This window comes from Schistocerca serialis, chromosome 10 (genome assembly GCF_023864345.2).
Source record: "Schistocerca serialis cubense isolate TAMUIC-IGC-003099 chromosome 10, iqSchSeri2.2, whole genome shotgun sequence".
In the NCBI taxonomy this organism is placed as follows: Eukaryota; Metazoa; Arthropoda; class Insecta; order Orthoptera; family Acrididae; genus Schistocerca; species Schistocerca serialis.
The window spans coordinates 169,517,332-169,529,587 of record NC_064647.1 but is presented as its reverse complement, the minus strand read 5'-3'; the positions used below and the strand labels follow the sequence as shown (position 1 = coordinate 169,529,587).

The following is a 12,256-nucleotide window of genomic DNA, read 5'->3' as shown; positions in this document are numbered from 1 at the left end:
AGCTTTCCTTTTATCATAAATGTACTGAACATATTATGATGCAAAATTCCCCATCGCCTGCATTCACACTCTCTTAAATGTTTCTCACGCTAGTTTGTACAGCGTTTATCAGTAGAACAACGATCTACATATTTACTTTAGACCACATTCACGCATCATTCACACTACTAAAAGCATATACAAAACTGTAAAAACGTAAGTAAACAAAAAATCCTTCAAGAAATAAACAGAACAATGCACAAAATCATTCTCTTGACTTGTTTCTTCAATGTATTTATGCACTACTGTCCTCTAGCAGATGAAAACTAGAACTACGTACTCGACTGAACCCGCTTCGGACCATCTGTCACTGTACACGCATTGAGTCCGTCTCCCAATACACAGGCTCTAGACAGGAGCGATATAAGGCGCCACGCCTTATCGGCTAGTATAAAATTATGGATGGACAGTGAAGCGTATAATAACATGTTTAGCGCTACTTCACCCGCACATTGAAAAAGAAGACACAAGTGTGCGAAAATTTATTCTCTTCTGCTTGGTCCTCTAATGACGGGTCATTAACATACCGGAATGTGGGAATATATAGCCCACATAGTCCGAGGAAGATCTGGAGAACTTCTATCTCTTTTATTTCATTCCACTCCACTTGTATGTCGCAGTAAGCGTAAAACATTGATTTTGTTCGTAACCTCTTCATGCGTAGTACACTGAAGCGGCAAGGAAACTGGTATAGGCATGCGTATTCCAATACAGAGATATGTAAACAGGCAGAATACGGCGCTGCGTACGGCAACGCGTATAAAAGACAAGTGTCTGGCGTAGTTGTTGATTGGTTTCTGCTGCTGCACTGGCAGTTTATCAAGAGTTTGAAAATGGTGCTATAACCGACCCACGGGCAATGGGACACAGCATCTTCGAGGTGGCGATGAAGTGGGGATTTTCCCGTACGACCATTTGACGAACGGCCGACCGGGGTGGCCAAGCGGTTAAAGGCGCTACAGTCTGGAACCGCGCGACCGCTACGGTCGCAGGTTCGAATCCTGCCTCGGGCATGGATGTGTGTGATGTCCTTAGGTTAGTTAGGTTTAAGTAGTTCTAAGTTCTAGGGGACTGATGACCTCAGATGTTAAGTACCATAGTGCTCAGAGCCATTTGAACCATTTGACGAACGTACCGTGAATATCAGGAACCCGGTAAAACATCAAATCTCAGACATCGCTGAGGCTGGAAAAAGATCCTGCAAAAACGGGACCAACAACGACTGAAGAGAATCATTCAACGTGACAGAAGTGCAACTCTACCGCAAATTGCTGAGAATTTCAGAGCTGGGCCATCAACGAGTGTCACCATGCAAACCATTCAACGAAACATCATCGATATGGCCTTTCGGGGCCGAAGGTCCACTCGCGTACCCTTGATGACTGCACAACACAAACTTTTAAATCTCACCTGGGCTCATCAACACAGACATCGGACTGTTGCTGACTGGAAACGTGGTGTCTGGACGGACGAGTGTCGTTTCAAATTGTATCGAGCGGATGGACGAATATGGATGGGTATTGAGACGACCTCATGAATCCATGGACCCTGCATGTCAGCAGAGGACTGTTCAAGCTGGTGGAGGTACTGTAATGGTGTGTGGCGTGTGAAATTGAAATTGGAGTGATATGGGACCCCCGATATATCTAGATACGACTCTGACAGGTGAAACGTACGTAAGCATCCTGTCTGATCATGTGCATCCTTTCATGTCCACTGTCCAATTCGACGGACTTGGGCAATTCCAGCAGGACAATGCGACACCCCACACGTCCAGAATTGCTACAGAGTGGCTCCAGGAACACTCTTCTGAGATTAAACACTTCCGCTGGCCACCAAACTCCCCAGTCATGAACATTATTGAGCGTATCTGAGAAGCCCTCAACGTGCTGTTTAGAAGAGATCTCCACCGTCTCGTACTCTAACGGATTTATGGACAGCCCTGCAGGATTCATGGCGTCAATTCCCTCCACCACTACTTCAGAGATTAGTCAAATGTAAGCCACATTATACTGCGGCACTTCTGTGTGCTCGCGGGGGCCGAACACGACATTATGGAGGTGTACCAGTTTCTTGAGGTCTTCAGTGTGTATGGCTGGGGAAGATATGATACCTCTACCACTGTGGTAATTGTCAGTGTTATTTTGTTTTCATACTTGATTGTAGTTTTAATAGTAGTGGAAACTCAAGATACAGCAAGGTAAATCGTAATGACAGAATTTTTTACCTAACAAATTCTAACATTCTGCGTGGTGTCTATCTGTTGGAAGTCGTGTCTCCCTGCCACTTTCGCGCAACGACGCTCGGAGCGTGTTTTTTAGGGAATTGACTAGTTTGAACCTGGGACTTGTTGCTGGTAAGGAGACGGCAGACCACACATGACATGTAGAGTTCAGAAGAGTTCAGTGACACTAGCGATGATATAACCAAATACTTAATTATTTCAGCGTCAGCTCCACTGCACTCCCTGTAAAAGAATCTTAATACTAACTAAATTTAGTGGAAGGGGTTCAAGGCTTTCCTATTTTTAGTTAGCTGGTAAAATAACGTCGAAAAAGCAGTTACGTTTACCATTGGAAATTTTATTCTACTCACAAAACATTGTTTATAAATTGCACTATTGATAGAAGGAAATGTTTTAATACAGTATGATAAAAACCAACTACGTTCAACAAAAAAGTGAACGAATATTCCCTGAATGGGTTTCCAAGTTCTACAATTAATTGAAGGATGACCTATGCCACATCACATCTATAATCTAGGTTTAAATTAAGTGACCCTCAATTATCTTTAATTATTTATTTAACTTGTCGTAAATTACAGTGGCTGATGTGGCTTCTCAGTAATTATATAACAGAAAAATCATCATGTTTCAGATTTTAACTTCAAGTGGCAAATGTGAATACCATGAGGTTCAATCGACGATCGACACTAGTATTACGTAAAGGGGATGCAACAGATGAGACTTCTGCAGTTCTGAGTGATGCCTTACGCGCTCTTATGCGGCATCGCGTGCGTTCATTACCTTATCGGTGTTTAGGCAGTGTCAGGGGGCGGTGGGCGGCGCAGCTCCACACACATCGCCGTCTCGGTAGCAACTCTCTAACTTCTCTTTACTGCAAGTTACTGAAGTGGGTTTAAGAAAAAGGTATCTGGCTGTGTTTTCAGCTGAGCAGTCGGGGTCTCAATGTTAACCTACAAAAATTCTGCCTATCCAATGAGAAACATTATACTTTTCGTGATGGGGCAATGTTTTTAATGTTTGCTACGTAACAGATACGCGTGTAGTCTCACGCTAAAACTTGCAGCTGGTGTGGCCCTTTTAGTGTTATTGTAAGATCTGTACTGTTCTTCTGGAGGGCTCTATCTTTTAACATGGGCTGGGAGGGGGGGGGGGGGTGGTTCTGGCGGTCAGCTGGAGATGTGGATGTCCGTCCCTTACTGTAGGGCCTTCTAGCGTACACGACTATGCTCTCGGCTTCTGTTCTCGTTTCTCCCCTCGGGACTGCGTCTGTTTCACGGTGGGAAGGTATGACATGCATTTAGGCATTCTTGTGTTAGTCCGTGGTATTCCATTCGCTCACTCGTTGATCGTATTACTTTGGTTAATTTAATGTCAGGATTTATTCGGAGCTATGTGACATACTGCCGGATTTGCTATCATGTCAGGGTTTTCGTGGAAGGTGTTGGATTTGCCTGACACCTTAGAAAATGTGGCGAAACGTTAACAGAAACAGCGTTCGCCATCTTGTCAAACTTTTTGTCAGTCACAATTTCTCTCAAACACGATCGGTGCTTGACAAACACGTCAAACCGCGAGAAACACAGTCAAATATTTGACAAAGTTAGTTAAGTTTGACAAATTGCTTGATCGTTTACGGGGGCCTTTAGACTTCGTCACCTTACCCTACCTTCCCCTTCTCTCAAACACGATCGGTGCTTGACAAACACGTCAAACAGGAATGTACACAGTCAAATATTTGACAAAGTTAGTTAAGTTTAATAAAATGCTTTACGGGGGCCTTTAAACTCTTTGTCACCTTATCCCACCTTCCCCCACGAGAGAAAGCCAGTCCCTCCAGAATGGCTGGTCTGGATTGGTACCCTTCGCCAGTGAAGGTCGCTGAAGGTTAGGCGGCTGTTGTTTGCAGGGCACGGCGCAGGCCCGCGGCCACACGGAGCACATGGGCAGCGTGCTGGAGGAGACGTCCCTGGCGGACTTCCTGCGCGCGCTCTCCTCCGTGCACGACCGGTTCGCGGTCGCGGGCATCGCCGACGAGTCTCCGGGCTGCCGGAAGCGGCGCAAGATGGGCACCGCGTCGCTCACGCCGCCGCTGCACCACTCCCTGCAGTCGCTGCACTCGCCGGCGCCGCCGCCCCCGCCGCCGACGTTGCCGCCCGCCGCCCACCTGCGGCGCGGCTCGCTCTGGCCGACGCCCGCTCAAGGTACGTACGTCGGGTCGCAAGGCGAGCGCATCTGCGAAAATCTCCGACGCCACCTTCCATTTCACTCACAGGCAAACTGTCACACTTTATATACAGGGTGTTTCCGTAAGAGTGTGCAAAAACTTAAAAAGACATAGACGATGCTCCACTGAACGGTTTGTGGTAGGGAACCTGGGGTCGGAGGAGACACCTTAAGGAGATAATAGAAATAAAATCACATTACTGTATACTTTTTTATTTGCATTAGTTACACGTAACTTCAAATGCCACGACTGATACAATGTGAAGTACCATTTGTTCTGTATCTTACAAAACGTGATGAAACTGACGGCCGACAACCTCAATGGGCGAACAAGGCTCTGACGCACCCTGAAAAATACGAGGGTAATCCCAAAAATAAGGTCTCCTATTTTTTTATTAGTACATGTACCTGTTTATTTCTACAAAGGTTTACATCAATTTACAACATCAACATTTAGCTATTTTTCGACATAGTCACCATTTCTGTCGATGCATTTTTGTAGACACTGTGGCAGTTTTTGTATGCCCATGTCATACCAGCTCGCCGCCATGCTTTTCAGAAAGTTATGAACCTCGTCTTTCACCTCGTCGTCGGAGCTGAATCGCTTTCCGGCAAAATGTTCTTTTAACTTATGGAACAGATGATAGTCACTGGGCGCCAAGTCAGGGCTATAGGTTGGGTGGGTGATTATGTTCCACTGAAACTGTTGCAGGAGAGCGATGTGTGGGCGAGCGTTGTCATGGAGAATGTGTACGCCATTGTTCGACATTCCTCTTCTCCGGTTCTGAATTGCCCGTTTGAGTGTTTTCAGTCTCACAGTATCTGTCAGCGTTAATTGCGGTCCCAGTGCTCAACCTTCAACACTGTCCCCTCAGGAACTGACGGTCTCCCGATCCTTTGTTCGTCGTGAATTTCGGTCCCACCAGCTGCCAACACTCTACACCACTTACGAACATTTTTGACATCCATACACGACTCACCATACACTTCCGTCAATTGGCGATGGACTTCAATCGGCGCAGTGCCCTTTGCGTTCAAAAACCGAATAACTGCGTGCAATTCGCACATGGCGATAACATCCAATGGGAGCTCCATTCTCAACGGCTGCCAAGCCAAGACAGCGCCTCAGCGCAGCGTGCGCATGTTTACACACAGCGCGTGAAGCACTCTTCATAACAGTGTGACCAACTGCCACACAAACAGACTTCTGTACTTATAAAAAAAATAGAACACCTTACTTTTGGGATTACCCTCGTATTCCTCGTCTGTTTCGAATCACATCACAGGCAGCTACAATTACGTCGGCTAATGCCATCTCCCTATCCCCTGGGGTCTCATACACAAGTGACTTTACGTATCCCCACACCAAGTAAAAAAAATGTTCAAATGTATGAGAATTCCTCAGGGCCATCGGTCCCTAGACTTACACTCCAGTTAAACTAACTTAAATTAACTTGTGCTAAGAACAACACACACATACACACACACACACCCCTGCGGGTTCGGGGATAAGAATAGGCCCGCGGTATTCCTGCCTGTCGTACGAGGCGACTAAAAGGAGTCTCAAATGTTTCGGCCTTATGTGATGGTCCCCTCTCGGGTTTGACCTCCATCTATCTAAATTATTCCGAAGAGCGAGCCAACTGGGGAAGGGCGCCTTACATGGTGCACTGTATCCGTCGTGCGTTGAGACCTTTAGCCGGCTTTTTCGTCGTTGCACTGGGGTCCCGCTCGTTTTCCATCTCTTGGGCGAGGATTCGTCCCTGGGTGCGATTCCCACGCTGCAATCTGCAGTGTTTCTTTTAACTGCGACGACGACCTTGGACAGTTTTGCACCTAAGATCCAGCACGGTAGCCAGCCCGTTGTGGTGGGGCCGCCATGTACCCTCTTGGTTGTAGCCCCCTGACAACACAGGGATCGCTCTGCTGATGCCTGCGCCGTTAACTCCCCACGTATGCCAAGGAGTAGATGCCCATCTCCTTGGGGCATCAGGACTCCCGGCAATGGCCGTCCTGCCAGGTGGCTATTGCTGCGGCTGGGTGGCGCCCGTGGGGAGGGCCCTTGGTCGGAGTAGGTGGCATCAGGGCGGATGACCCGCAATGAAGCGTGGTACATCATCTCTCGCTGGCGGCCAGCCGCCAGCAGTCTCTAAGCGTTCTCGGGCTCAATTTAATCCTGAAAAGTACAATCCGAAAACGTTCCCCTCTCTGGCCACGCCGTGGGAGGACCGTAAATCTCAGGATGGCAGTAGCAATTACTCGCCCCGATTCTTAGTTTGTACGAGAGCTGATGGGGAGTCTTTTCTCTCCACAAAGCCTCAGTTCTTCGTCGAGCATTTAGAGGACAAGTTTGGGGAGGTGGAGGGCTTGTCAAAAATGCGCTCTGGATCGGTCCTGATCCAAACGGCATCCTCTGCCCAGTTGCGACAGTTACTTGCTTGTGACAAGTTGGAGGATGTTGCTGTTACGATCACACCCCATAAGAGTTTAAATATGGTCCAGGGCGTTACTTACCATAAGGACCTTCTTTTGCAGTCTGATGACGAGCTGCGCGCCAACTTAGAGCGCAGAGGTGTACATTTCGTTCGGCGTGTTCATAGGGGTCCGAAGGAAAATCAGATCGCTACCGGTGCCTTCATCTTGGCCTTCGAGGGTGATACGTTACCAGAAAAGGTCAAGGTGATGGTCTACCGATGTGACGTCAGGCCCTATATTCCTCCCCCAATGCGGTGCTTCAAGTGCTGGAAGTTTGGCCATATGTCTTCCCGCTGCACTTCCAGCCTCATATGTCGAGATTGTGGACGCCCATCTCATCCCGATACTCCATGTGCCCCGCCTCCCATCTGTGTCAACTGCGGGGAGCACCATTCACCTTGCTCGCCAGACTGCAGAATCTTCCAGAAAGAACGCAAAATCATGGAATATAAGACCCTGGACCGACTGACTTATACCGAGGCCAAAAGGAAATTCGACCGATTACATCCCATGAGAATGACATCATCCTACGCCACTGCTACAACTCCTGTGCTCGCCCCATCAGTTTCGCGACTTCCGGCCGGATCGCTGAGTGGTACAACTCCTCCTGCCCCCTTGCCAGTGGGGGCCTCTACCCACCGGGTTGCTCCTGCGCCACGTACCTCAGGGGCAACACCTTCCCCCCCATCAGGGACGTCCGTCCCTGCTTCTAAGCCGGAGAAGTGTCCAACTTCTTCGGCTTCTCACGCTCGCAAGCTGTCCCTCGGGTCCCTCCCTTCCCAGGTTTCCACCAGTGGGAAGGCTGACGACCGACAGTGGCGTAAGTGCCCGCCATCAGCTGGTCGACGGGCTTCACGATCCTCCTCAGTCCCGGAGACTGAATCGGTGAAGCCCTCCCAGCCAGTTAAACCCAAGGAGCAGCGTGAGAAATCAAAAAGAAGAGCTCTAAGCCCAAGGAACTCGCGGTGGCAGCCACCCCACCGCCACCTTCCAGCTCTGCGTCTGAGGACGAGGTGGAGATCCTGGCGTCTGCTGAGGACCTCGATCTCGCCAGTCCCCCCGACGCCATGGAAAGCACTGGCACAGGTGCTCACTTGGAGGCAGCAGGTGACCCAGCGGCGTAATCTGCCTTCCCCGACCCGTCACGCCTTTCCCAGCCATGGCCAATACCATCCTCCAGTGGAACTGCAGCGGTTTCTTCCACCATTTAGCTGAGATACGCCAACTTATCAGCCTTCACCCTTTCTTCTGCATTGCTCTCCAGGAAACTTGGTTTCCAGCGATGCGAACCCCTGCCCTCCGTGGCTATCGGGGTTATTATAAGAACCGAGCAGCTTATGAAAGGGTGTCTGGTGGCGTCTGCATATATGTCCTTCACACTCTGCACAGCGAGTCTGTCCCTCTCCAGACGCCTTTAGGGGCTGTCTCTGTATGTGTGTGGACGCCACAGGCTGTTACCGTCTGCAGTCTTTACATTCCACCGGATGGTGATGTCTCGCAGCATGTCCTGGCTGCACTGGTCGTCCAATTGCCGCCACCTTTCTTGCTATTGGGCGACTTCAACGCCCATAACCCTCTGTGGGGTGGGTCAGTGGCCACAGGTCGCGGCGCCATCGTTGAGCATTTATTGTCGCAGCTCGATCTCTCGCTGTTAAATGATGGTGCCTTCGCACACTTCAGTGTGGCGCATGGTACCCACTCCGCCATTGACCTTTCCATCTGTAGCCATAGCCTCTTACCGTCTGTCCAATGGAGTGTGCATGACGACCTGTGTGGTAGTGACCACTTTCCGCTCTTTTTGTCACTACCACAGCGTCACTCTTCTGGGCGCCCTAGCAGATGGGCTATGAATAAGGCTGACTGGGATTTGTTCTCCTCCACTGCCGCTTTTGAGCCTCTCTCTACTGATGACATTGATGCGGTGGTTCACTCGGTCACCACCGGCATCGTTACTGCCACTGCGTCTGCCATTCCCCGTTCTTCTGGGTCCCCTCGACGGAAGGCTGTGACTTGGTGGTCCCCTGAGATCGCTGAAGCGATTAACGATCGCCAGCGGGCGCTCCAGCGTCACAAGCGACATCCCTCCTTAGCCCACCTTATCGCCTTCAAACGGCTGCGTGCGCGGGCCCGCCTCCTCATCCGCCAAGGCAAGAAGGAGTGCTGGGAGCGGTATGTGTCCACCATTGGCCTCCATGTCACTCCCTCGCAGGTCTGGGCCAAGATTCGACGCGTCTACGGCTATCGGACCCCTGCCAGCGTCCCTGCGCTCTCACTGAATGGAGCCATTTGTACTGACTCCGACGTCATTGCAAATCGCTTAGCAGAGCATTTTGCTATGAGTTCCGCTTCTGCGAATTACCCCCAGGCCTTCCGCTCCATTAAAGAGCGGATGGAACGTCGGAGCCTTTCGTTTCGCACCAACCACCCGGAATCTTACAATGCTCCATTCAGTGAGTGGGAATTTCGCAGTGCCCTAGCTGCTTGCCCTGATACCGCTCCTGGGCCAGATGGCATCCACTGTCAGATGCTGAAACACCTTTCAGTGGCCTGCCAGCGGCGCCTTCTCGATCTTTACAACCGTCTTTGGGTCGAGGGGGAGTTTGCGTCGCAATGGCGGGAAGGCATTGTCATCCCCGTTTTGAAGCCTGGAAAGACCCCTCTGGAGGTGGACAGCTACCGTCCCATTAGCCTCACCAACGTTCTTTGCAAGTTGCTTGAACGGATGGTGAGCCGGCGCTTGCATTGGGTACTGGAGTCTCGGGGCCTTCTGGCTCCGTCTCAGGGTGGGTTCCGTAAAGGCCGCTCCGCCACCGACAATCTGGTGAGCCTGGAGTCGGCCATCCGTACTGCTTTTGCCCGCCGTCAGCACCTGGTCGCTGTCTTTTTCGACATGCGGAAGGCGTACGATACGACATGGCGTCATCACATTCTTTCTACGCTTCATGGATGGGGCCTTCGGGGTCCTCTGCCGATTTTTATCCGCAATTTTCTGTCGTGTCGTACCTTCCGCGTGCAAGTCGCGGCCTCGTATAGTTCCTCCCACGTCCAGGTGAACGGTGTGCCACAGGGCTCTCTTTTAAGTGTCTGTCTGTTTTTAATAGCCATTAACGGGCTTGCTGCGGCCGTGGGAAATTCTGTCTCCGCTTCCCTGTATGCTGACGACTTCTGCCTTTATTACAGCTCTACTGGCATTGCAGCTGTTGAACGTCAGCTACAGGGCGCTATCCGTAAGGCGCAGTCTTGGGCTGTAGCGCATGGGTTTCAGTTTTCGGCAGCCAAGACCCGCGTTATGCATTACTGCCGGCGCCGAACAGTCCATCCTGAGCCGCGGCTTTATTTTGCCGACGAACTCCTTGCAGTGGTGGAGACCCACAGGATTTTGGGGGTGGTTTTCGATGCCCGGTTGACTTGGCTGCCTCATATCCGGCAGCTTAAACAGACGTGTTGGCGGCATCTAAACGCTCTGAGATGCTTGAGCCACACCCGCTGGGGCGCCGACCGCTCTACCCTGTTGCGGCTCTACCAGGCGTTAATCCAGTCCCGTCTGGATTATGGGAGCCTGGCTTATGGCTCAGCATCCCCATCTGCGTTACGGGTGCTGGACCCAATTCTCCACAGCGGGATATGCCTTGCCACTGGTGCTTTCCGCACCAGCCCTGTGGACAGCGTACTAGTGGAGGCAGGTGTACCTCCACTGCGGTTCCGACACCAACGTTTGCTGGCCGCTTATGCTGCCCATGTTCTAAGCTCGCCCGGGCATCCAAACTATTATCTCCTGTTCCCGCGGTCGGTCGTCCGTATGCCAGAACGTCGGCCCCGGTCTGGTTGTACAATAGCGGTCCGCGTCAAAGAGCTTCTCTCTGGGCTTCAGGGTTTCACTGTTCCACCTCCTTTCCGGGCTACTTTGCATACACCTCCATGGTGTGTTCGTTGCCCTTGCCTTTGGCTCGACTTGGCACAGGGCCCTAAGGACTCAGTCCCTCCAGAGGCCTTCCGCCGCCGCTTTTATTCCATCCTGGCCACGTATCAGGGCTCTGGTGTTGCTTACACTGACGGTTCGATGGTTGCTGGTCGTGTCGGATATGCGCTCACTCTAGGGGACCATTCCGAACAACGTTCCTTGCCGGATGGCTGCAGCGTTTACACTGCTGAACTGGTCGCCATCTTTCGTGCCCTAGAGTATATCCGCTCCTGCTCAGGTGAGTCCTTCGTTATCTGTAGCGATTCCCTGAGCGGTTTACGAGCTCTAGACCAGTGTTTCCCTCGTTCTCGTCTGGTGATGGCTATCCAGGAGTCTCTGCATACTCTCGCCCGTTGCGGCCGCTCTGTGGTCTTTGTGTGGACCCCCGGTCATGTCGGTATCCTGGGTAACGAACATGTTGACCGCCTAGCGAAGGAGGCCACCAGTAAGCCATCTCTGGACGTTGGCCTCCCAGAGACTGATTTGCGGGCAGTCTTCCGCCGCGAAATCTTGGCGCTATGGGACGATGAATGGCGCGAACTGACAATGCGCAATAAACTCCGTGCTGTCAAGGGGACGACGGCTGTGTGGCGGTCGTCCCTGCGAGCCACTCGCAGGGACTCAGTAGTTCTTTGCCGGCTCCGCATTGGCCACTCCCGGCTGACACACAGTTATTTACTGCGCCAGGAGGACCCTCCTCTATGTCGCTGTGGGGCGGCTTTGATAGTGGCCCACATTTTGATGGCCTGCCCCCTTTTAGCTGTGGTCAGGCATACATTTGCGCTGCCTGCTACGCTCCCTGCCCTTTTAACAGACGACTCCACTATGGCTGACTTGGTTTTACGTTTTATTCGGGCAGGGGGATTTTATCATTTAATCTGAGTGTTTCTGTTTTATTTTATTGGTTTGTGTTGCTTCTGGCCTTTGGCCTATGATTTTAAACTGATTTTTTAATGTGTTTCTAAGTGGTTGGCTTTTCCTTTTTTATTTCTATGGTCGGCCAACCACCGTCAAACTCTGTGTGGTTTTAGTTCGTTTTGTCTTGTCTTTGTCTCAGTTTCTCTTGTTCTGTATCATCTGTGGTCTCTTCTGTTCCTCGTTTTTATTCTCTGTGGGTGTTCTTTGTATTTGGACAAAGGGACCGATGACCGTAGCAGTCTGGTCCCTTTAATCCCCCAAACCAACCAACCAACCAACCAACCAACCAACACACACACACACACACAGACACACACACACACACACACACACACACACACACACACACACACCGGCTGGAGGAGCCGTGCAAACCGTGTCATGGCGCCTTAAAC

General features: G+C 50.9%; 1 protein-coding gene across 1 annotated transcript in view; it reads left to right on the top strand.

Moving 5' to 3' along the window:
• The window catches only part of LOC126424637 (open rectifier potassium channel protein 1), a 242,601-nt gene that overhangs the window by 217,349 nt on the left and 12,996 nt on the right, over positions 1-12,256 (top strand). Inside the window, exon 10 of the mRNA XM_050087370.1 lies at positions 4,191-4,390. Within this exon, the coding sequence (XP_049943327.1) occupies positions 4,191-4,390 (200 nt within the window). The remainder of the gene's footprint in view (positions 1-4,190; positions 4,391-12,256) is intronic.